Here is a 26710-nt window from a genome sequence, read left to right as displayed (position 1 = left end):
TCCTCATCTGTCTACTGGGCATAACAGTGACCATGCAGTATTCTTAAAAGAATTGAACAAAATTAGCGTGATTTGCAGAACAAAGGGATGGCAGTCTGAGGCAGGAGGTGGTAGGGGCTGGCCCCCTCCTGTCTCTCTCATGGGAACACCAGAGAATGGGGAGGGTTTCTACCCATATCTGGGCTCCTGGCATGCAGGTAGTCAAGCAAAGCCTCCAGACAGCCAACACAGGCATGGGACAATAGAGGGTCCTTCTACAAGAAAACAAAACAGATGTTAATGTCAGGTTTTGCTACCAATGGATTTTGGTGCTAACCAAGAAAAAAAATTTTGGTTTTCAGAACAATTGGATTTCGTAACTTCAGATTTGCCACTGTTTGTTTCATCTTTCACCCACTCACAGAGCACAGTGCTTATGCTGATGATTTATTTACAGAGATTGTATTGTTTCAGAAAAGGAGATGGACCCTGGGCCCACTAAGAAATCTAGGAAATTCACAGATAGTTTGTCTAAACCAGTGGGTTTCAACTTTTTTTAAAAACACCTGAATCTTTCATCAAACAAAATTTTATGCACTAATAAGCATGTGAAAAGATCTCACTGTCATAGACTTTAGGGAAATGCAAATTAAAACCACCCATGAGGTATCACTACACATTCATCAACAGCTAAAATTAAAAAGACTGATGATACCGAATGTTGGCCAGAAGTCAAGCAACTGAAACTCTCATTTACTTCTGCTGGGAAGGTAAAATGGTGCAGCCACTTTGGAAAACAGTTTGATGGTTTCTTATAAAGTTAAATATACACTTAGTATCTGTGGTAGACAGAATTTTAAGATGGTCCCATGACCTTTGCTCCCAGATGTTACTCCAGTGATTATGTTATAGTAGGTGGCAAAAGGCAGATTGTTTGGGTAGGTCCAATCAACTCACACCAGCCCTTTAAAAGCAGTTTTCTCTGGCTGGTGGCAGAAGAACCAGAGAGACTAGAAATGTGAGAAGGATTCAGCATGCATTGCTGGTGAGAAGAAGAGGGGCCATGTGAGAAAGAATGTGGGCAACCTTAAAGAGCTGGAAGAAGCCCCAGAGGAAGAAGTGGGTTATTTCCCAGATATCCCAGATAAGTGCCCAACCTAACCAACACCTCATTTTCAGCCTTGTGACCCCCTAATTGAGGAACCTAGTTGAGCCCACCCAGACTTCTGACATGGAGAACTGTGAAATAATAAATGGGTGTTGTGTTAAGCTATTAAGTTTGCACTAACTTGTTACACAGCTCTAGAAAACTAATACATCATTTGACCCTGAAATCCCATTCCTAGGTTTTTACCCAAGAGAAATGAAAATATATATCCATATCAGGACTTGTATTTCAGTATTAAGAGCAACTTAATTCATAATAGCCATAAATTTGGAAGTCCCAAATACCTATCTATAATAGGTCAATGGATAAACAAATTGTGACAGCCATATAATGGACTATACTCACCAATAAAAAAGAAACGAAATAATGATACACACAACAGTATGAATGAATCTCGGAAGCATTAACCTAAGTGAAAAAAAGCTAGACACACAAGACCACATATTGTATGGTTTCATTGATATGAAATTCTAGAAATAGTAAAACCATAGTGACAGAAAACAGATTGGTGTTTGCCGAGGGTCAGGAATGGGAAGAGGGGATTGACTTCAAAGGGGCGCAAGAACACTTTTTGGGGTAATGGAAATGTTCCATAGCATGAGAATTAGAATTCACCTAATTTTACACTTAAAAATCAGTGAATTTTATTGTGTGTAAATTATATCTCAATAAAACAAAAATTTTTAAGTGTAAAAACAAACTAACAAAAAAACCCTATGCTCTCCTCTTGCTATTCTTTGGAAGGGGCAGACTGATCAATAAGGATATGGGGTAGACTCAGATTTCAATCCTTGCTTAGTCATTTACCATCTGTGTGATCCTGGCCAAGGCTACTTAACCTTGCTGAGCGGGAATAAAAAGGTTTCCTGGGTTGCTGCGAGGATGAGGTGAGAAATGGGTATAATGTTTAACCAGCACTTGGAGTAAATACTCAGTAAATAATGAGTATCTCAGTGAAATGCCTAACAGGGGGAATCATTCCCCCTCTTTCACAAGTCCCGAGTCTCCTACACAGAACCCCTAAGGCCTCCAAGGCAAACAGCTTAGAGTGGTTGAGCTAACACACCCAACCTCATTTAACTGCTAAGAAAATGAGGCCCAGAGAAAAAAACATACTTGACTTGAGGACACCTGGTTAGTAGGTGGCAGGTCTAGAACCAAACCTTAGGCCCTGTAAAACAAACATAATAATAATATAGACGGAGCCACTTTAAAATGCAGTGTTGAAGCCACCATCCAAGAGGATCTGCCTTGCAAGTCTTAAGCCTCAAACTTTTAGAATGTTAAAACAGGGCAAAATAACCTTCAACTGGGCCCAAGGCAACATTGTGTCCCAAAGAACTGTTTGCAAAGATAATAAGAAAGCAGACACTATGACTAGCAGACTGATGGCTACCAGACTGAAAATTTAAAACATGGTTTAGAATTAGCATCTCTGTGTTAGCTTACTGCACCAATAGAAATGCCTTCCTCCTATTGATATAGTTGTTCTCCTTCCCTCCCATAACCCCTGGCCTTTGCCTCCTATGTGGAATCCTGTTTGGGTTTCTGCCTGAATTGGTGCTTCCGAATAGCTATTCTTTTTTTATTTCAAATAAATGCTTGTTGCCTTCCACTTAGAACCGTCTTTTCTTTTTAGATTAACAGCTTTGCGCCCTTTCTCCTTCTCCAATCTAAAATTCTCTTAACCATTGGGCACTCAAGGCCACTAAGCCATGGGCCAGCTTGCCTGAGCTTCCCTACCTGGGGAGGAACTGTGGCCATGGTGCCACTCTCTGACCGTGTGTCCTATTACCCCCTACAACCAGCAAGGGCCCCTGGGTGGTTGGTGAGGAGCTGGGGCTGCTGGGCATTAGAAAAACCAGGGGTTACCCCTCAGGCAACAATGGCTCCTGTTCACAAGATGTACTTCTTGGGACACTGAAAGAACATGGGTCTTGTAGCCAAAAGACCTAGGTTTGAATTGTGACCTAAAAGTGTGTGACCTTAGGCAAGTTACTTAGTATCTCTAGGATTCTGTTTCCTTGTCTATAAAACTGAGATGATAATTTCTACCTTACAGTGTTGTGATGAACAAATAACAGCTCAAGTGCTTGTACAGAGTGGGCAGTCAGTAAAGGCTCTCTCCCTGTCTGTCCTCCCTACCTCCCTCTCTCCTAGACCCTTAACCTGACGACAGCATCTGCTCTTGTAGGAGTGATCCTTCCACTCAAAGCCTCAAGTCTGATAAAACTAATTAGCTCCCTGGTTTCCAAACTAATAACACATTCCACTCCCACCCCAATCAGAAAGAGAAGTCTGAGCACAAAGGACACACTTTCCCTCCCACAAGACTCCTCAGGGATGTCTCCTCATGGCAGCTGCACCAGAATCAGAGAAGCCAGCCTGAAAGAACACCAAGACCATCTGACCCTGGTTAGAAAATTATAGAAAGCAAAACCAACCAGTCAAGAGAGCCTCATTCTGAACCTCCAGGTGCAGGGCCAGATGGAGACACGTGGCTGCTCTGAGCGGGCTAAGCCACTGTTGCTCTTCAAACCTGATACTTGTCTACACCTGTTTCGTACATACTTAAAGGTGGGTCTGAGCACTGGGACCATGGGTGAAGGAAGCAGCCTGTCTCCCCTCATTCAGCACATTCTACTCAGCAAGTCCAAAACCCTGCAATCCCACTCTTTGCCAGAGATACAAACCACCTACTATCACTTCAGAGCATACTCACATTTCCTCTCCCAGGGTAACACCCACCTCTGTCTGTGACCAAATCCTCCCCCTGGAAAAAGGAACGACTAGACCAATTGATGATTCTTTGAGGAGAAATACACTCAGCTCAGCCTCCACAGCAGGCGCTCACTCACTTGAACCCATTGTCTACAGAGAGGGATGGTTTGGTTTACTCTTGGCCAAAGAGTAGGCTCACCAGGAGGTGGGGGAAGAGTCCTGGGGTTGTCCAGCTCTGCCTATCACACTGAGTAAGTACATTTAACCCTGGGGTGAGGTTGTTGGAAGCCCAGTGTCCTTATATAATAGCCATTTTCTCCCTTTGGCTTTACCAATAAAATGGAAGTTTTGATCTTCATCTGAATTCTGTCTACCATCCAAATGGTTCAGATTGGTAGATGGAGGGATAGGGGACTGAAGCACTCCTCACTGACCCTCTAAGCCCAACCAGGGGTCTCACCTTCTGCCCCAAACAGTTTACCTGTATTTCCTTCTAACCACACGCAATTCCTGGAGTTCTTTTCATTGCATCCCCCAGGGCTGCTGTACCCCTGATAAAATGGACCACTGCCCGGCTCTGCCAGGAAATGAGCCCTTTGAGAACTTCATTTGCTCTTCTCTTCCTCCACCTCTAATCTCAGGTCACCTCACAAGCTCTGTGGCCCTGTGGCAGTCACATGACCTTTTTGATCTACAGTTTTCTCTCTCATTGGGTTAACTTGTATGAGATCATAGATATAGAGGATTTGGGAAACTGACAAGTGTTAACTACATAATGTTTATTGACATTGCTATTTTAAATTCTACTTCCTGTCTCCTCCTCAGTGACTTGGAAGGACTCTGTCCTTCCACAGTGTACTCCTGGGCCTCTGTTTCATGAGCATTCCCTTCCCCGAAAACAGAATCCCAGTGCTGGAAGAAACCCTAAAGTCACCTAAACCAATGTCCTTCCCACCCTCTAGCAGGAGTTCCTGCTGGGGACACCTGGTTTCTGCTTGGAAGCCCCCAGCCACAAGACAATCCCTCCATTGCTCCCATTCTACCGGTAGACAGTCCTGGCCATGAGTAAGGGCCTCTTCCTGTCTTCCTGTAGCTCCACTCACTGGCCTATGTCTCCAGCTCCAGAAAAACCCAGAACAAACTTACTTCTTTTCCGCTCTGGAAGATACTCAAGAGATTTACAGTCATGTGGCCCTTTTAAAACTAAGCAAAAGAGAAGTCTTCCCCTGGCTCCTTCTTACTGCCATGCCACCCTAATCACACCAGTGACCACAGTCCTTCTTTGGACCCTCCACTGCCACAGACCTCTCCTCTTTCCCCAATGTGACCCACCACGGGGAACCCTGGACACTGTCTCCATCCTCACTTCAACAAAAACTTCCCTGCACTGTGCTCCATTCCTGAGGGAACAAAGGCCCAAATTGCTTAATCCTGACTTATTTTGCAGATAGAGAAAATGAAGCTCGATAAGTGGAAGTACCTTGCTAAACCCCTTCAGAGTTAGGGGCCAACCAGGGGCTATGATACAGATCTGTGTGACTCTGGCCAGTGCACGTACCAAGTTCTAGAGATGGATGCTGGTGGTGTTTGCACAATAATGTGAACGCTGTATGTAATGTGCTGACAGGACAAGACTCGCACCGCAGAGCCAGCATAGAGACCACTCCTGGAGCATCCTCTAGCTCCTTGTATTTCCCAACTTCCCCCAACCTGTGCATAGGTCCAGTGGGGATCAATCCTTAAACATAATCTCCCGCAGTCAACAGCCATATCATACATAATATGCATTCATTTTCTGGGCACTGAGTGGAACCTACTCTAATCAAGACACCCTCTCACCCCAAGAAGTCTCTGCAACTTTTCTCATTCATTTGCTGGCTGCCCCTACCTCTCTCTTCTTCCCCATGAGTACCTACCCTCAGATCAGACCGTGTGGATCTGTGACTATCTGTCTTGAACAAGTCCCAAAGGACAAGAAAAGACAGTCCAAGTCTAACTAAAGCAGTGTAAATGTCTGTGGCCTCAGTTACCCTATAGTGATCAGCTCATATTTGAAAATAATATACCATAAGCTCCTTGAAAGACAAAAATTGAGAGTAGTAAAATGCCACAAGGCCAGGGACGGAGAATGAATCTGTATCAGAGATTGAAATGGTGCTGCTGTACAGATCAATCCCATCTGTGATGGTCCCTGCCTTTGGGGACCTAGGACAAATCACTTGGCGTTTCTAGCCCAGCTCAAGCACCTCCCCAAGGAAGCCTTCTCTGACAGCCAGCCCCACACTCTCCGTGCACCAGCCTATTAGTTACATCCTGTGTCCCCACAGCGCAGTGCTTTAGCCCAGCACTGACCACACACTGTGCTACACCCTGTCTACAAAGCGCCATCCTTCCTCCAACTGTTAAGTACTCAAGGGCAAGCACCTGACTTAGCCTCATGCCCCCACCACCCTTCACAGCATGCACTAGCTGGCTGAACAACGATCTCCAAGAACCCTCTCAGCTGTGCAACACAAGCCCCTCTTGGGTAGACATCTATTCTTGCTGGCCCCAGATTCAGTCCTCCTTCTGGGAACGGTTTTATTTTGCAGACCATCCCTCTCTCATGTTTAGTCCACGTAGCTTATGGAGGGCTGACCATAAGCCCCAGCCTCCAGAAGAAGGCACTGACCAAGCCAGGGCAATCAGAGCATCCCATGCCCCAGCCACAGTGATTGGCACACAAGGCAAGCCAGGCTAATGAGACCCAGTCCTGGGGACTGCTGGGAAAGGGAGAAACCTTCTTTCTGCTGGAAGGATATAAGCCAGGGGCAACTGTTGGTCACTCTGCCATCCCATGACAATAAAGCCAAGAGACAGAGACAGTCCTGATGACATTGTCTGAGCCTCTGGGATCCAGCTGTGCCTGAAGACAGCACTGACCCCTCGACTTCTCAGTTATAAGCCAGTCTGAGTTTCATTTTTGTCACTGTAACTTTAGAAGTCCCAGTCAATCCCCTCTCCAGGCCCTGAGAGACAGCCACTCCTTCCTGCTCTTGTCCTGGGAGAAGCAGGCTCCACTACCAGGGACCCACTCAGCAAGGGCCTTACCTGCACCAAGAGGTTCTGCAGTCCAATGACCAAGGACAGCACTTGTGATGTTCCCAGTGGAGCTAGGACAGTGTCCTCAGGGGTTGGTGGTGGCCGGGCCCCTGAGGGCACCAGAGTCACCAGGGCAGAGGAAAAGCTTTGTTGCAGGGCTGTCCTCAGGAAGCGTAGGAGAGCAGCTGAAAGCGAGAAACCCCTTACACCCAGTTCCTGCCTCCTTCCCCCACGCCCCCAACTCTGTCAGAAGGGGAAAACAAAGTTGATAATAATGGGGTAAACATAGGCTGCTCTGGGAAGGGTGATCCATATCAGAATCTAGGGAGAAGCTTTTCTGTTACTGCTAGAGGCCCCTGGGACCATACCTGAGAGCAACGCAGCCTTTTTCTTTGGAAAGCTGAGGGCCTTCAACACTTGGTCCAGTTCCACGGTCAGTGTCTGGTGAACCTGGAACGGCAGGGGGTAAAGGGATAACCATATTCTGGGAGCCTGGACAGAAAAAAATAACACCCCAATATCAGATCTACCCACTCACACATCCCAGCTGCATCCAGAAGGGCAGAGGAGGCGACAAAGAATCTTGTGAGACTCACCAGTCCTGGATTCCAGAATGTGAGGAGGAAAATCAAACACTTACCTGGAGAATCCTGCTTCTCTTAAATCTCCCCCATCTTCAAGGACCTTCTCCTCCAGGGAGCCTTCCCTGGCCTCATCTATGGTCCAGTCTCTGCCCCAGTCCACCATCTAACTAACTACATCTGGAGTCAGGCAGCCTGGAACCAAAATCCTGGCTCTGTCACTGGCCAGCTATGTGGCAATGGGCAAGCCACTGAACTTCCTTCCTTCAGCTATGAAATGGGGATGATGTCACCTGCTTCCACTCCATCCAGAGCTATTCTGAGGAACAGCTGAGGAGCAGCACTGATGAATGTGCTCCTTAACGTCAAAGCAGTTCCCTAACTGCGGGGTCAGTGGGAGTGGCAGGTTCAACACCATGAGTCTGCTCTGCATTCCTCAGCCAGAACGCAAGCTCCTGAAGGCAGGAACTGCTTCTCCTCTGCTAGGATCTGTCACACTCTGGCACAAAGCAGTTTCTAAAAAATGTCTGTAGGCTGGTGGTTCTAGGCAGGAGAACTGACTTGTGTAAAGTTAGAGAGATTCTATATTAATGTAAGATGTTAACAGAGGAATCTGTTTGGGGGTTATATGGGAATTCTCTGTGCTGTATGCTAAATTTTTCTGTAATCTAAAACTGTCCTAAAAATAAAGTCTATTAAGAATCATCAATCAAAAATGATCAAAAGTATGGAGATATGAAAGAGCACAGCTGATTGGGAGAATTGAAAACACCTGGTTCGAGGACAGGGCCAGAGGTGGAGTGGCAGAAAATAAGGCTGCAAAGGGGCTAGGTAAGAAGGATCTCAGCAGCCATGTGCAGAACGAAAAGCCGAAGGAGAGTAGGCAGCGGGGATGTGTAGACAGGCTGTGGCCGTGGGGACAGATGTGGCAGAGAGGAGAGGCTGGGCGCCACGAGATTATGAATCGCCACATTAGTAGTGAGGATGAGCGACAGGCCAAAGCTCTAGGGCAGTGGGGAGGACTCAGAGTGAAGGTAGTTATGTAGTTGGCTAGGCGTGCGCTGAGGGCCAGGGCAGAGCTCAGGACACAGTGCAGGCTTCCACCCAGGCAGTGACTGCAGGGATATCGCAGGTCCAACAGCTTCACACAGAAAAGCAGGAAAGGTTCCTGCACGCCTGCAGTTCTGCCACAGCATAGATCTGCCACAGCCAGCTGCCACCCAGAGGCCACATTTTACACGTGACTTCACTTCTACATAAAGGAGTGTATACCTAGAACTAGATTGGCACAGGGCTAGGCACAGTATAAGGATACTTCAAAGACTAGGAAATGGTTTCTGCCCACAAGGAGCAGCCAGCCTTGGGGAGGAGACTGAATGTAAAGCAGCCCACCAAAGGGGTTCATGCAAGCCAGTGATGACAAGGCCAATGGGGAAGGGGCTGAGCGGAAAGGAGGGGCTTTGTGGGTATGTCCACTGCTCCCCTGTTCCCTGCATCACCTTCTTGAACAATCACAATGGCAGCTTGCCACCCAGCACTTCAAGGTCAAAGGCAGGCTTCTGCCATCCAGTCTAGTCTGACATCCACTCCCTACATTCCAGCTACAGAGTACCTCACCACTCTCCAAATATGTACACCATGTGTTGAATTTATGCAGCTTCATGCATTTGCTCGTATGGTTCTCTTTCCCTGGAATACCCTTCCCCACTATCTTTGCTTACAAATACAAGTTCCTCAAGTGTGGGGTACATGCAATACTCATTTATTATTCCTCTGTGTCTAGAACACAGCTTGGCATGTAGGTGACCCATGTACACTAACTGGATTAATATAAACCAACCTGACAACAACTCTGGATGTTTTCCCCCACATTTTGTAGGCAAGAAAACTGAAGCTCAGAAAGCTAAATATCTTGCCAATGTTCCTCAGTTAAATATCTTGCTGACATTACAAAGTTAATAAGCCACAGAGCTGGGACCAGAACTCAGGATCTTTATGCCACCCTGTGCCCCAAAGCCACAGGAGTCAGAGACTAACCTGGAGACTGCCATTGTGCTGCTGGGCAGAGAAGGAGGCAGTGAGCAGCCAGGCAGAGCAGAGGAGTGCGGTCCTGGGAGAGCCTTCCTCAGCCCAGGTGAGCGCCAGCATCTTCTCTAGCAGCTCCATCAGGGCTGTGCTGCTTAGGAGCACAGCAGCCGCTGCAGAGGGTCCGGCAAGGCAGGGACCACACGAGTTATACAGGATCCCAAAAAGACAGTTAGTTAGCACCCAACAGGGGCTTCACATACACAGTGAATGAACCCAAGGATCAGCTAGAGGTTCTAAGGGTCCCGGTTTCATTCCAGAACCACACATTATCAGACCCAGAAAGGCCCTTGTCACCATCTGGTCCAGCCACAACCCCCTTATTTTTTTAAGATGAAAACACTGAGGGCAAGCAAGGGCCGCAGACACTGCCCAGCACCCCCCTCTTCACTGCCACAGCCTTGGCCCCAGCACCTCTTTTCTGACTGCACAGTGTGGTCTGGTGAAGACTCCAATACAGGAAGTTGAAGGAGGGCTGCAGAATGTCCGTGTCGGTGGGGCTGCACTTCCCACACAGCTTGCTCACTGCAGAAGACGAGAGTCCGCAGGCACACGTCGCGCAGCACTCCATGCTCCAGTGCACACCAGCACTCCCGCTTCTCACAGATACTGGCCCTCAACTGATTTCCGACCTCAGTCTTGGAGACCAAGCACAAACCAAGTGTCCCCACTATTACAGCCAGTGAAAGAAACACAGTGACAAACCTGAAGTCATTTTCACACTCTCCATCTGAATAAACTTCTGGCAAGCAGCCCACAGCTGCACATTAGAGCAGACTGCACAAGTTTGGGTGGTCAAGAGGTATTCCCTAACAGTACTCATGCTAGCACAGGCTCTAGGCTGGAGGCTGTGCAGCTAGGCCAACCTGCTACCCTTAACAGGAAGAAGATCCAGTCTCCAAATTCTCCTAGCAATAGGGCACTAACCGCCTTCCCAGGAGAGCTCTGCAACCATCCACGTGCAGTTTCCTGAACTTGCCATATTCTCTCTCTCACATCACCCCTGACCTGGCTAACTCCTTTAATTCCTATTCAGCAACCAAGATTCAGCTCAAAGTTCACCTCCCCCACTTTGCCTTCCTTAACCTCTTAAGGCAAGATGAGATGCCTCTCGGTGCACCCCCCCCCCAGCCTTCCTTGGAGCAGTTAGTACACCATAAAGTATATAGGACACATCCCTTTCCTCCTGGGAATTGCCACTCCTTGCTCCCTTCCTCCCTTGCTCCCATGACTCCAATATAAAACCTACCTAAGTTTCCATTCGCTTTTTTGTCAACCACGTCACACTGGACTTCTAATTGGTCTGTGTTCAACCAGACAATCAGACCCACCTCCCTTCCCCAAAAAATCCCACATACGCTCACCCCTGAACTATAGTCCTCTACCACCAAAACTCTCCAATAAAAGTACTCAGTGGTGATATGTAAATGTGTATTACATTTAACTCATGTGTTTCAGCCCATTTTTCCTCCCTGTCAGAGGCCCTTTGATGGTTAATTTTGTCACACACAGACCTCACTCCCAGCTGAGCGTCATTCTTGACCTGACAGACAGGCCAACAATGACCAGCACCAAGCTGGGCCTAAGGTCCTTTTTGAGCCTGACACTGATCTTCTCAGAAGAAGGTCTGAACTCCAGGCAGAATAAGAACCATCCTCACCTGTGGCCAGAGGACCTGACAGTTCACAGGAACTGAAGACACACCATGTTTCCTGTTAATTTCAATCTTTCTTCAACAAATCTTCCTGAGGGTACTGCCTATGAAGTGGCAACTGAATTAATGAGCAATCAAAAGTCCTGACAAGGTTTAAGGTGTGGGTAGAAAAGAGGCCTAGAGGACTGTGAACTGGGGCATCAGATCCTGAGTCAGCTCTGGGGGTGAGGTGAAGAACTGAACTTGTGCCAGAAAAATGATCTACATGGACAGTATCTCTTGCAGGCCTACTGTGTGCCAAACTGTGTGCATTCTATATCTACAGCTATTCCTTATCTCAACCCTAAATCTGGAAGTAGTATTATTTTCCCTATGAGGAACCTAAGGTTCACAGACTAGGTGATTGTCCAAGGTTATACAGCTAGTGATTAACCTAAGAATGAACCCAGGCCTTCTCAACTCCAGTGCTTGTGCACGTCACATAATTTTGTATATACACCTATTTTGGGAAGTGTCTCCCAAACACTCCTAGAGAACAGCAGAGAAAGGTCTGAAAGGTCCCTGAGCAAGAAACCCACAGGAGCATTCACTAGCTTCTTCCAAAGGGATGGGAGGAGGGAAGAAAGGAGCACCCCCAGCCTGCCCAGCACTGGGCCCTCGAGCACTGTCCTAAGCAGCTGGCACCTTGGTGAAGGAGCTTCATGGCCATGCTGTCCAGTTCTTGTTCTGACTCGTTCCTTAGTTGCATTAGAGAGAGGAGACTCAGCAGCAGCGGCAGGTTCCCTGAGGCTGTGAAGAACCAGAAGGGCTGGTCAGGGGCCTGATGCTCAGATCCCCTCAAGGTCAGACAGATACCCATCCAGCTATAAATGGTTTGTTGGGATTTACCCCAACTTCTTGCCTTCCTTCTTCATTGGGCACAGAGACAAGGGAAATACTAATTGCCAACTCTGGGTTGGGTAACAGGAATTCAATATTTCACTTAATCCACTTAAAACCATGTGAAACAGCAGCTGTTATTCCTATTTTGCAGTAAAGAAAGCTGAGGCCTACAGAGGCTGAGTGACTTCTTCAAGGTCCACAGCTAATAAGTGGCAGGGCCAGGACTTGAACGCAAATCTGAATTCTATTTCTGCACTCTTCAACTATGGGTTCCCACAAAATCTCATGGCTCTTAAACACTGTTGTCAGTTGGACTGTGGTTTATCCTTCCTGCAAAGAAAGGACTCAGCTCCTCCAGACATCCTTAAATCTATTTCCAAACTCCACCCCCTGTCAGAACTGAACCAATTGCCACAGTTCTCCTCCAATTTCCAAACACTAAATTGCTTGGAAATTTAACTTAAAAATTCAACTTTCTAAAAATAGGATATGACAAAACAATCCCAACTTTTCAGTGTCTCCATGCTGTACCAAACATCAAGTTTCCTTGACTCCAGGGAGTCCTACCCCAGATTTGGAAACTATCTTTCTGGATCTCACTGGAAGCTTCCAGTACATCACCCACCTCCTCCCAGGCTCCTGCTGACTGTTGCCGCCTCCCCAGGCCTCCCCCACATTTCCAGCTTTCTTATTCCCAACTGGAGGCTGCCATTCCTGTGACAGCTCTGAGCACATGATGTGTAGGGTGGGGACATGCACACATACATCAAACACACCCACCCATGCTAATGCACACCCCAAACCAAATATGTTGAGCATTCACTCTCCAATGAAAGGAAGGAGGTAAAATTTAGCTTGATGCCACACTGGCTGACTTATCAGGGCACAGACACCCCTATCCTACTGACTTGCAGGTCAAAATGAGCCTCTAGCAGCTGCAGACTGACCTTCCAATGGGGAAGTCCCATGTTCCACCAGCAGATGCTGTAGGATCAGCAGGAAGTGGCCTCGGATGAGACCACCCACTTGTACATCCTCATTCCTCCTCAAAAACGTCCTCAGGACAATCAGTACCTTGTGGGCTATGTCCACAGGGCTGGAATAGATGAGATCCTGAGCAGGAAAGAAGAAAGTCAGAACTCAAAGGGTAACATGGTCAGCGACAGGTAGACAGTAGACTGAGAGGAGCTGGGAAAGGGCCCAGGCTGATGGTACCACAGAGCCTGGGGAAAGAAGCATTCACTTACTCCCCACCAATTATCCTGACATGCTATAGCTCTATTCTAAGCAGGTGGAAATGGAGGCTTAAAGAGATTACATGATGTGGACAGAAAAGCAGCCACATACTAACCCTGATCTGACAAGCTCAGGGAAGGCCAGCATAGCAGGCACACTACAAACTCAGAGATTGAAAGTAACCACATAGGGTGGTCTGAACATAAAAATTCCTAACTAAAGGTGGGACAAACTAAGTATTATAGTTTGCTATCAAGAAAACAGTGGCATTGTAACTGAATTAATGAAGGACAGAGACAAGATTGGCTTCATCTTTGTGACCTTGTAGGACTGAGAAAACATTTCTGGAAGGAGAGAATCACAAAATGGGAGGGCTTGAGGGAATCTCAGTTAATTTCCATCAACCCATTTACTCCATAGAGTATGAAGCTGAAGCCCAGAGGGGGTGTGATTTGCCCAAGGACACATGGCCCAAGGCTAAGCCAGTTCCCAGGTCCTTCTCCTTCAACTGCAAGCATCTGCCTGATTGCCAGAGCTGGTTCCTCAGAAACCTGAGTTAGTAAATTTTAAAGGCCCAAAGAAAGGGGCTACTCAGCCTTTGGTGGCCATAGTGAATCCCAGGAGAAGGAGTGCACCCAACCACATGGGTCACTGGAAAGGCTCCAGGCAGAACATAGTCCACTCTTGCCCAGAGCTGTCCAGAACTCTCTGGGACCAGACCAACAACGGTGACATGGCCAAGCAGGAAACAAACACAGCTTCTGTGACATCATTGTTTTTTCACATCTAAACAACCTACATGGAAGACCACCCATTGATAAGAGCGGCAATTAACAGCTGTTTTTAGTTGTTAATTACTCCTATCAAAAACAGAAATTGGTACCAATGTATATTTTTAAACTCTTTTCCCCTCCTGTGGCTAGAAGCTGGGTAGAAATAGTAGGAATTACATATATGAACAGACAACAAAGTTGTTTCTCACTATTTTTTTTAACCACTGATGTTTCTAGAACCTGATTTAATGCAAAACTCATGAACTTTGGGCTCCAATTATCATCATGACCCTTATTAGCTATATGACCTTGAGCAATTCAATAAGCTTCTCTGAGATTAACATTCTCTGTGGTTCAGTCAATGATCAGTGAATGATAGCCTATTGTGTACAGCGTACCAACAATATAAGTATATATATATACACACATACACACACACTTTAGAGAAGGCTAGGAAGAGAGAGAGGGAGAGAAACACTGATGTGTGAAAGACACACCAACCAGTTGCCTCTCACACTCCCCCAACTGGGAACCTGGCCCCAGCCCAGGTCTGTGCCCTGACAGGGAATCGAATTGGTGACCCTTTGGTTCACAGGCCAGCACTCAATCTACTGAGCCACTCCAGCCAGGGCCTATGTATTTTTTTTCTTAATTGACTCTAGAGAAACGGGAAAGTGGGGAGAGAGAAAGAGGATCATTAATCGGTTGCCTCCCGCATGTGCCCCAACTGGGGACTAAACCCAGTCAGGACTGAACCTGCAACCCAGGCACATGTCCAGATCAGGAATTGACCAGTGACCTTTCAGTTTGCAGAATGATGCCCAACCAATTGAGCCACACCAGCCAGGGCCTTATGTATTCTTTCATTTATTCTTCTTTTATCTCCATTTTACATGTGAGAAAACTGAAGCTCAGAGAAGCCTTCATCTTCCTGGAATGCTACACAACATCCAGCCCTAAGTGCACCTCCTTCTTGTTGACCTCTACTTATCAAAGTTCAAGGCTCCTCTATGCCCTGCCCTCCCCCAAGAAGGAGGGGTAATGAGGATGATGTACATTCAAGGACAAGGACTGGGTGACCACAACAAATGTTGGGGTACCTGCTCCAGCTTGCCAAAATCTCTAAGAACTTGTTTTCCTGACAAATTCAGATGCAACAGCAAACCCTGCCTGGGAAACTCAACAGAACCACCATCTGGCTGCTTGGCCAAATAAATTGCAAGGGGGACCAAAAAAAGAAATGGAAGGGAAGTCTATGGATTAAAGGAGACTTAAAACACATACCCACACACACAAAAAGGAAGACTAAACTATAGTGTTGAGGGGTAGACACTTAACTGACAAAACTTTAAATAAATGTAAGAAGGATACTACTATAAAAGTCAGGCTAGTGGTTTTCCTAGGGGGACAGACATGGGTCATCATTGAGGGGAGCATGTGATGGACTTCTGGAATGACTTTAAGTTCTACCTCTGTTCACACTTGGTAATTATGGAGTATTCCCACATAATAAGTAAGCTGTGCATGTGTTTGGTGTGATTTTCTATACTTGTTGAAAGGACAAAAGAAGTCCCTTTCAGGCCCTCTTTACTAGAGATAGCTATCACTTCCTTGAGTCTGTCCCACGTAATTAACTCTTGTTTCTCTGAGCCTCTATTCTCGGGACTGGAGAAATTACTGAAAACATCCTTTGCACAGGTGTTTTAAAACTTTTACAAATAAGACATGACAGACAGGAGAGCCCGGTCCCTCAACCCAAAGATAACAGCAGAACAAACTGAAACCTGCACCGTCAGCCAGAAACCTCCTAATTTACAGCTAATTGACATGATCACCCAGCTCAATCCCCTTCTCCTTTATCACCCAATAAACAGTCACAGCCCCAACTTTTTGCTGCTGGTATATCTCTTCACATCAGCTCCTTTTTTCTCTTGGAAAGTGAATAAAACTTTGCTCTCTGCCTTCTCCTCTCTTTGGGAAGTCTTTCACAACCCACATCACCAGCCATCCTAACTCCTGTGTCATGTTACATAATAATATTTTTATTGGTTTAAGTTTTTAAAAATAGATATTAATAAGTTTATTATCATGTTCCTTGACATCTGCCAAAGTGTGGGGCCAGGCTCCACCAATAGGGCTGTATAGTGTCTTATATCTGTCTGCCTTCAGAAGTCCCCATTACCATCTCCAGAAGGCTCAGCCTCCAGAGAAGCTGAAGGTATATTTAGAAGGGCATGTTCCTAGGAATAATGAGAGAGATTTGGAGCCCCACCTGATAACATCAAATGCACTGATTTGTCTCTTGGTCCACCCTGTTCTGGCTTTAGAGACAGAAGACAGTTGTGAGTGAGATAGGTGCCATTGTGTGTAGTTTCTGTACATTCTCATGGGTTTCTGGGGCTGGAACTGGGCAGTGGGAGGACTTCGGCAGAAGAGTCTTCAGGGACTCTGGCAAATTCCTGGTCTTGTTTCTGTTCTAAAGGCTCATCATTGAGTTCTTTATTTCTCCAGACACAGAACCTAGATCTTAAATTTTGATACCAAATTTAGATTCTTTTCTCTGGAACCCCAATTTCCTTAGTGAGTTTCTCTCTGGAATCAACCCCAGGATGAGGGTTGTTTACAAATGCCCAGATGAGGGTGTGTAGCTGGGAGGAAGTATAGCTTGTTCGATGCCATCTATCTCCTCGATGTTGACTCTTCTCCACAGGGTGATCTTTGTCTTGTCTTCCTTCTAAGTCCTCCTCAGGTTCTGATTTTTTCTGGACTCGGTGCCTAACTCTTCGATTCTGAGACCAAGTCTGGAGTCTAGACTCTTCAATGTCCATTTCTCAAGCTTTTGCTTGGTAGTGTAATCCAGGTAAGGTATTTGGTTGAATGTTTTGATGAAGGTTTTCAATTCACCTTCTGTGAATCTGGTGCATTTTCATCTACTATTCATTGGATTTGAATTGTTTTGAGCAATGTTGGAAGACAGAAGTCTCAACCTTCAACCAGGAAACCTCATAATAAAAATTTTTTTAATAAGTAAATATTTCCTGAGGTTCATTTTCTCTTTGGCTTGTTTCTTTCCAATACTTATGTCCTTTGAAGATAGTAGCCTAGGATAGCCTTCAGTTAGGGAGGGACTTCCACCCTACGCAGATCCAGACTGAGAAGGAGAACTTGGAAGAGAAAGATAATGAACTCCATTTTAAACAGAAATGTTAAATAAATGGTTAGCTGTATGGGTCTGGAACCCAAAAGAAATATCAGGGATAGGCAGAGATATGAGTCATTGTATATAACAGGAGGTAAATGAAGCTGTGAGAATAAATGAGACAACCCAGAAAGAATGCCTGGAGTGAAAAAGAGAGCCTAGGACAAAACCTTAAGGAACATAAATCTTCAAGTGCTAGCCAGAGAGAAAACTATAAAAGAGACTAGCAAGGAGCACCAAGAGAGGTAGGAGAAAAAATTGAGAGTTGAAATTACTGAAACCAAGAGTGAAGCAATAAAAAGGAAGTGGACAACCACCAAATACTAAGAGACTATGTAAGATGAGAACCAAAACGTCCACCGTTTTTGTAGCCACGAGAACATGACTGCTGATCCTAGTGAGAGTGATTTCAAGTAGTGATGGAAGTAGAAGCAAATGGGTGGAAACAAGAGATGATGATTTTGAGAGGAGAAAACTAGTTCTAGGAGTTTGGCAGTAAAGGGAAAGATATAGGAATGGGAAAGGTTGAGAGGACAGGGACCAGTGAGAGTGTGGGTCCAGGTGGAAGAATCCAGAGCATCTGGGAGTAAGCCTAGAGGGGCTTAGACTCTCCAACCACTCCCACAGTCCCGTGTCATAACCTGAGATTTTTTTCTAGCCTCACCACTCCCTTCCTTTATTGATGCTTTATAAGTCTCTTTAGGGTTACAGAGATGAAAAAAGCACCTTGATTTCCTCAACGGCAAGAACTGACCAACCATAACTGAATTATCTTTGTATCCCAATGCCTACTACCTAGTAAATAGCAAACAGATGTATGATAAATGAAAAGTGAGTGACTGAATTCAAGGGCTCTAAAAACCTGCTCCTCAGGGTTTGAGTTGTTGAAAGGAACTAATGAATTTCCAAGGAATGCCTCTTAAAGGGTCCACACATAGACTTACTCAAACTTACTCCCTCTGAGCTCCAGCACTGAGGTAGCAGCTTGAAAGGCACCAGTGGCATATGGGGAGGAACTGAAGTGTCTGGCATCAGGGCAAGAGCTGGGGGACAGCTTTCTCTAAGAGAGAAAGGTGGGGAGAGGTCATTGTTCCTTTTCTGAGCCTTCCCCTGCAACAGAACCTCAGAGCCAGAAGTGGGACTCCATCAACCTGGCTCACACAGTTTGCTCTACCCTGGGGAATCCCTGAGGCTCTGCCCCACCCAACTTACATCCCACCCAAGCTGTTAACATTGACTTTTCCATATGAATGGCTGGTCTCAGCTCAGACTAGACATCTTCTTAAATCCTCTCAAACAAGGAATAACCAGCCTTAGCAAGCCCCCAGCTCCCATACCCCTGTCTAAGTGGCCCCAGGTCCAGCACTAGGAGCAGCCAGTTTTGGATCACAGTTTGGCTTTGCTTGGGAACATGCAAGCCCAGTACAAGTAGCAGCCATCTGCAGATTGCTTTGTAGCTCATACAGACTGGCCCCAGGAAGAGCACAGGTGGTAGCTGGTCCTGGCCTGCACCACCTGGGAAATCCCACAGCCTAGGTACCTAGTGGACAGCTACAGACCACGTTGGAGCACCACCACCCTGCCCCTGCACAGCTGATCCTCCATGAAGGGCAGAGGTTGGTGGTCAGTGGTCACAGCCAGTCCTTACAACTGACTGGCCTAGGTAAATCCCTCCCATTGACCTGCCAACAGCAAACAAGGCTCAACTATAAGAGGAGGGAGTACTTAACCAATACAGAGGATGCACTTCAAGTACCCAGCTTAGGTGATAGGGGAGGCTATGCCACTGGACCCTACAGGACACCTACTACATTAGGGCCACACTACCAAGATAGGGAGTCATAACAGGTCTACCTAATACATAGAAACAAACAGAGGTTTGATGTCAAAATGAGTAGACAAAGAAACATGGCCCAAATAAAAGAACAGATCAAAACTCCAGAAAAAGAACTAAACAAAATAGAGATGAACGATTTATCAGATGCACAATTCAAAACACTGGTTATAAGGAGGCTCAAGGAACTTAGTAAGTACCTCAATGACATAAAAAGACCCAGGCAAAAATAAGGGATATACTAATGGAAATAAAGAACAATTTATAGGGAATCAACAGTAGAATGGATGAAGCTAATGATAAGAGCTATGATATGAAATGTAAGGAAACAAAAACAACCAATCAGAATAACAAGAAAAAAAAGAATTAAAAAATGAGGAAAGTATAAGCAGCCTCTGGGACAACTTCAAGAGGTCCAATATTAGCATCATAGGGGTACCAAGAGGAGAAGAAAAAGAGCAAGAAATTGGAAATCTATTTGAAAAAATAATGAAAGAAAACTTGGTGAAGGAAATAGACATGTAAGTCCAGGAAGCACAGAGAGTCCCAAACAAGATGGATACAAAGAGGCCCACCTCAAGACACATCATAATTAAAATGCCAAAAGTTAAAGATAAAGAGAGAATCTTAAAAGCAGCCAGAGAAAAGCAGTTAATTACCTGCAGGGGGGTTCCCATAAGACTTCAGCTGATTTCTCAAAAGAAACTTTGCAGGCTAGAAAGGACTGGCAAGATATACTCAAAGTCATGAAAGCAGAGACCTACAGCTAAGGTTGCTCCACCCAGCAAAGCTATCATTTAGAATTGAAGGGCAGATAAAGAGCTTCCCAGACAAGAGAAAGCTAAAGGAGTTCATCATCACCAAACCATTATTATATGAAATGTTAAAGGAACTTCTTTAAGAAAAAGATCAAAATTATGAACTTAAAATGACAATAAACATATACCTATTAACAATTGAATCTAAAAAACAACTAAGCAAACAAGAAGAACAGAGACAGAATCATGGATACAGAGAGTGTTTTGATGGTTGCCAGATGGAAGGGGGGTGTGGGGGAATGGGTGAAGAGGTAAGTGTATTAAGAAGTACAAACTGGTTTTCACAGAATAGTCATGGGGATGTAAAGTACTGTATAGGAAATGGAGTAGCCAAAGAATTACATGCATGACCCACGGACATGGATAAGAACAAAGGGGTATGGATTGCCTGAGGGAATGCGGGGGTGCTGGGTGTGGGGGGCAAAGGGGGAAAAATTAGGACAACTATAATAGCATAATTAATAAAAAATCATTTAAAAGAAAAAACAAAAAGCTTAAAAAATAGAAAAAATAAATTAAAACCTGCTTCCTCCTGTCTTTCTCCAACCTCATCTTCTGTGACATACCCAACAAGTTCAAGAACCACCCCAAACTACTCATTGTCCCTGAATTACAATAAATATTTTCATGTTGCTGTATTGCTCTGGAAACCCTTTCACTTGTCAAATCCTTTAAGGAACAGCATATATGACACCTTTATGATCTCCCTGCCACCCAAACACTCGGCCTGACCTTTACTGCCACACTGTTAGTATAGTTGAAATTTTATATGGGGAAATAATATAACGAAGCTACTTAAAATGGAGTTGGAGCTGCTGTCCCAGAGGAATTGCCTTGTGCATCTTACTCCTCAAAGCTTTGGAAAGTTAAAACTGGGCAAAACAACCTTTGGACAGGGCCTAAGGCAGCACTGTATTCCAAACAAGTCTGCAAACAGAAAAGCAGACTGTATGACTAGTATAACCATCTATGTTAGTTTACCTGTACCTACAGATATTCTCTCCTTAGCTTATTAACACCCATAAAAATTCCTTCCTTCAATTCAAGTAATTTTCCCCCTTCCTGTTCTCATAAACACCCTTTGCCTTCACTACCTAACTGGAACACTACTTGTTTCCTGATTGGATCTCAATAAATTCTTATTGCCTTTGACTTTGACTTTGGCCTTTTATTTTTTAGGTTAACAATCTCCAGTGCTCAAACAAAACAGCTCCCATTAAATGGAACGGTGGATCAGGGTTGGTTTCTCTCTTGTTCTGAGAGTTAACTCAGTTTACTGAAAAGAACATTAAACAGTAAAAATCTGGGTTGTAATCTTAACTCTTGTGACCTTGGGTAAATCTTTCTCAACTTATTTCTTCATCCTTTTAAAAAGAAAAAAATGAGACATCATCATTAGTATATCTCTCAGAAAATTTGAATCCGTCCCCACCTTTTCTTGAGAGAGACTTAGATCAGTCTGGACCTCTAATTCAATGAATCAGCAAATAAAGAACCTACTATGTGTGAGGAACACTTCATTTGACAATAAAAATCCAGTATCTTAGCTCTGTTCATTGCTACTCTCCCTGGTGTCCTATCTTGCGTTAATCCCCTATGCAGTAATGCTTTATTTTTAACCCATTCCTTCTTCTCTGTTTTTCTCCCTCCAAGGACGTCAAAGCATGAATGTGGTCCCTATCAAGCCAACACATGTGTGTCTTCACAGGGTGACAGATCTCAAGGATGGGAGGTGAAGATTTAAGTCTTAGTGGGAAGGGTGTGCATGTAAATGTGAACGCATATTGGTACCTAAGAATGTGATATATATAACATGTGTTATTTCCACCACATCCCTCCAATAAAGTCAGGGAATCATATTTGTTGAACATCAAAGGACCCATTATCTCTGTTGGGCTGTGCCATTCTTCCTGGACTAAGGAGGCGTCAAGCAGGTGAACTGGCATTGAAGGCAGTGGTTCTAAACCTAGTGTCTTCCATGCTGATGTGCTGCAATCAATTTAGGAGCTGTCACTAGTAATTTCTCACTAAATACAAAGTATAAAATGAACAAATACTTTTTAAAAATATGTAAATTACAAGTTACCTCTATAATAATATCACTCGCACTAATTTGTTTTCAGCGTGCCTTCTTGAATGAGGGGGAAAAAAGGCTGAGTTGGCCTTGGCCGGGTAGCTCAGTTGGTTAGATCATTATCCCGATATGCCAAGGTTACAGGTTCGATTGCCAGTCAGGACACATAAAAGAAACAACAGGTGAATGCACATATAAGTGGAACAACAAACTGATATTTCTTTCTCTCTCCCCCCTTCTCCCTTCTCTCTAAAATCAATTTAGAAAAAGAAAGGCCCAAGGGAGTGTGTTGCACATGTACTATTATCATGTTAGTCATGGCAGAAAAAAGGCATAGTCCCTCTGCAATCAGACATCTCCATCTCCATCTACATGTCCCAGGGGTCTCCTTTGATATTAAACCATTCTTAGCAAAATCTGCTTTAGAGAAGACAGGGAGGTGAGAGGGAATGGTGACTGAGATGAGCACTTCATAGTTTTATCCCCTGGGGAGCAAAGGGGCACATTATCTCTCAGTGAGCAGACTTCCATCAGACTTAGAACAGGGTACAGATTAACAGAAACCAGGCACCTGACAGTCAAAAGGTCTTCCTACCACATGGGAACAGTATTAAGTCCAGAGGTGGGCAGAAGCAGTTGTTGGTGCCTCCAGAACTCAGTAATCCAGCTCCCAGAAAGAGAGGGCCCACTATCTCTGAATGCAGAAATGAGCAAGCGGTCACCTACTAGCAAAATAAGCAGGATGCTGGGGCTGCTTCTGAGTATGTGGAACAGGGCTGCTAAGCTGGCAGGAAGGGTGGGCTGTCCAGCAGAGGGGATATCATCCAGTTCCTCAAAGCTGCTCTCTTCCCAAGAGAACCAAAGTTCCAGGACACGATGTCCAAACCTACTCATCAGCTCTGGATAAAACAGGAAGAATCTGAGCAGGAGGGGGTGGTGGGTGTAGATGAGGTGCAGGTCCGGGATGTCCTCTAGAAATTTTCTGATGGCACTGACCACAGCCTGGAGGCAAAAAAAGAAAGGAGCTAAATACACCTTGCAGCAGACCCAAGAGACTCCAACAAACATAGCCAGGACATGACTGAGAAAAAAGTACTGGCATCTCAGTACTCCAGGACATCTTCACTGGCTCATCCCAAAGCCCTCTTGGGAGGAGAAAACCCCACTGTGTTTACATTATGACAGTGATTCTCAACTGGGGGTGATTTTGCTCCCCAGGAGACATTGGGGAACAATTATAGACATTTTTGATGGTCTTGTTTAGGGGAGTGCTACTGACATCTAGTGGGCAAGAACAGGGATACCACTAAATATCCTATAGAACACAGGAGAGCCTCCCACAGGGAAGAATTATCCCACCCAAAATGTTAGTAGTACCAAGGCTGAGAAACCCAGCTCCATAAATACACTTACCACATGTTTTGTAATTATCAGCCTATGTGTATACCTCTCACACTAGACTTGAGCTGCTTGAGGGCAGGGACTGTGGCAGATTAATCTGTGAACATCTGGCATAGGGTCTGGCACAGACACGGCAAAAGGTGTGATGACTCATTTAATAACCTTCAAAATCCTCTCTCTTCCCATGGCACATATTAAAAAGTTCAAATTCCTTAATATGTTATCCTAAGTGTTTTATAGCTTATTTTGGTTCTTTCATTTAGGTCTTTGATCCATTTTTGAGTTAATTTTTGTGTATAGTATGAGGTAGCAGTCCAACTTCATTCTTTTGCATGTGGATATACAGTTGTTCCAGCACCATTTTGTTTAAAAGACTGTTCTTTCCCTATTGAATTCTCTGGGCATCCTTACAAAAATCAATTGACCATAAATATATGGGTTTATTTCTGGACTCCCAATTCTATTCCATTGATCTAAATGTCTATCCTTATGCCAAAACCACACTATCTTTATTACTGTATCTTTGCAGTAAATTCTGAAATCAAAATGTGCTAGTTCTCTAATTTTGATCTTTCTCAAGATTGTTTTAGCTATTTTTGTCTCTTGAATTTCTATATGAATTTTAGGATCAGCTTATCCATTTCTAAAAAAAAAACCCAAAAAACGGCAACTGGGACTTTGATTGGGATTGTGTTGAATCTGTAGACCAGTTTGGGGAATACTGCCATCTAAACACTATTAAGTCTCTTTTCTTTTCCAGTTTTATTGAAATATAATTGACATATAACATTGTATCAATTGATGGATATACAATGTAAAGATTTGATAAATGTGTACATTGTGAAATGATTAACAGAGTAAGTTTAGTTAATATGTACCACCTCACACAGTCACAAATTTTTTTTTCCTTGTGATGAGAACTTTTAAGATCTACTCTCTTAGCAGCTTTCAAATATACAAAACAGCATTGTTAGCTGTAGTCATTGTGTTGTATATTACATCACCAGAACTTACTTACCTTATAACTGGCTATTAAGTCTTCTGATTCATGAACATAGAAGAATGTCTTTCTATTTATTTAGGTCTTCTTTCATTTATTTCAATGATGTTTTATAATTTTCAGAGTACAGGTCCTTACATTTTTTTGTTAAATTTTTTCCTATGTATATTATTTATTGATGCTATTGTTAATAGAATTGTTTTCTTAATTTCCTTTTTAAGCATGTTATTAAAAATATAAGTCCCCCTTTTCAGCTTCTCTCCACGGTCTCCCATGTCTTAACAAAGGCACACTAAACTCCCTTGAATGTTTAGACTGGCAACTTCCTAATTCCGTATCTTGAATCTTGCTCTACTCTCAGCCTAAAAACTCGCCCTTCACCTCAGTCTCCTCCAGGAAGCGCCCCCTGATACAATAATCTCCCAAGTGCTTCCGTAGCTGTTGGCCAGTTCTTCAGCCTTCAGGCAAGCACCCATTGCTGTTACTGCCAGCCTTACAGAACATGTTTTTGTCTCTCCTGGCAAACCATTGTTCCCTGAGGGTAGAGAATGTATTTGATTCACCTCAGCCCTGACAGGGCCCCCCATGGCACCTGGCACATGTCAAGTGGTCAATCCATATTGGCTGAGTTGCTAAAATGTTGAGAAACATTAAAAATCATGTATTTATTTATTTGAATAGTGTCCAAGGCTTAGGAAATGCTGATCAAACTGGAGAGAAGTTACTAAAAAGAAAGAGCTTCCAGGAATAAGTAGGGCTTGACATTCTGAAATGTCCATTCCCCAGAGGCACCCACACTATAGCTATTGAGGGTCCACACACACACACACACACACCCCAGAAGTATCTTGTCATACTAGAAAGCCCAAACTCTCCTAAAGACTACTAAGTTTGTGTTGAAAGAACTTAGGAACCATCACGAATAGGTTCCCACTGGTCAAAGACAGAACAACTTGAGGCTCAAAGAGGTAATAATAACTACAGTGGATTGAAATACGTCAAATATTTTTAAATCCATGAGTTCATGACAATACTAAAAAAATCTCCTTGGTCACCTTTGGAGAATGCTAGGCAACCAATTCATTTTTTAAAAAACTGGTAAAGGGAAAAAAAAATCAAACATTCCACCTATTCTTTCTATACAATTTACCTTTCATAGTAACCAAACAGTTGATGAAGGAAGTTTATTTTTACATAAGTATTCCAGTTAATAAACAAAGAGAGAGTGACAGAATTAGGATATTATTATTTTGCAGTCCCCAATGAAGCAATGAATAAAGGCAATGGTCACCAATGGCTGTTAATACCACAAAAAAGAGAGAAAATGGGACATTGTCTATCTTACTTGAAAACCCATTGCACTTCTCCTACATCTTCCTGCTTATATTCAAATTAAACCAGGTTTAATTAGCCCTGGCTGAGTGGCTCAGTTGATTGGAGCATCATCCTGTACACCAAAAAGGCTGTGAGTTCAATCCCCGGCCAGGGCACATACCTAGGTTGTGGGTACAATTCCTGGTCAGGGCGTGCACAGGAGGCACCTGATCAATGTTTCTCTCTCTCCCCTCACCTCTCTCTAAAATCAATAAATACATTCTCAGGCGAGGATTTAAAAAAACAGGTTTGCTTATATCACATTTGCCCTGACAGTAATCAAAAGAGGCAAAATTGATAGTCAGTGAAGGAAGAGTATCCTCAGGCTGAGGCTGAAGTGTCCACATCTAAGGGGCAGAAGCAATCTTCAATTAAAAAGGGAGAGATTGATGAATCAGACACAGTCCTTTATCCCCAAGAGTTTATAAAGAATCTAGAGAAACAAAACTCATACACACGTAACCATGACCAAAAGTAATTTGAAATGAGCCTGATTAACGATGCTCTGGGTCCCTGCAGCCCACTTTGTTTGATTAATTGTTACCAGAAGGAAATACCTCACATCTCTCTCCTCCTGCACAAACCCGCATTGGTACTAAGAAAAGAGCCATGGGAGTTGGTCAAGTCTAAGTTGGAGCCCTGGCTCCCCCCCATCGATTAACTGTGTGACCTAGAGAAAATGAATTTAACCCAAGTCTTGACTTTCTTGTCTGTTAAAAGGAAATAATAACCTCTGCCTTCCAGGACTGCTGAGAGAATTAGCTAAATTACATAGGCTCTGTGTGTGTCCGCACCTACCTCCTCCCCCACTCACTCTCTCTCCCACCCCCTTTCTCTATACATATATCAT

At 44.4% G+C, this 26710-nt stretch overlaps 1 protein-coding gene across 1 annotated transcript in view; it reads right to left on the bottom strand.

Moving 5' to 3' along the window:
• MEI1 (meiotic double-stranded break formation protein 1) overlaps positions 1 to 26710 on the bottom strand; it is a 64809-nt gene that overhangs the window by 2704 nt on the left and 35395 nt on the right. The window contains exons 20-27 of the mRNA XM_054582549.1: positions 22812 to 23087; positions 13099 to 13264; positions 11954 to 12058; positions 10030 to 10140; positions 9568 to 9728; positions 7318 to 7399; positions 6959 to 7134; positions 173 to 254 (exon numbers count right to left, since the gene is read on the bottom strand). Coding sequence (XP_054438524.1) covers positions 173 to 254; positions 6959 to 7134; positions 7318 to 7399; positions 9568 to 9728; positions 10030 to 10140; positions 11954 to 12058; positions 13099 to 13264; positions 22812 to 23087 — 1159 coding nt within the window. The remainder of the gene's footprint in view (positions 1 to 172; positions 255 to 6958; positions 7135 to 7317; positions 7400 to 9567; positions 9729 to 10029; positions 10141 to 11953; positions 12059 to 13098; positions 13265 to 22811; positions 23088 to 26710) is intronic.

The sequence above is a fragment of the Pteronotus mesoamericanus genome, unplaced genomic scaffold, assembly GCF_021234165.1.
Source record: "Pteronotus mesoamericanus isolate MK-2021 breed Mesoamerican mustached bat unplaced genomic scaffold, CSHL_Meso_final contig_702, whole genome shotgun sequence".
NCBI lineage: Eukaryota > Metazoa > Chordata > Mammalia > Chiroptera > Mormoopidae > Pteronotus > Pteronotus mesoamericanus.
The sequence above is the reverse complement of the archived record's forward strand: the minus strand, read 5'-3'. Positions and strand labels throughout refer to the sequence as shown.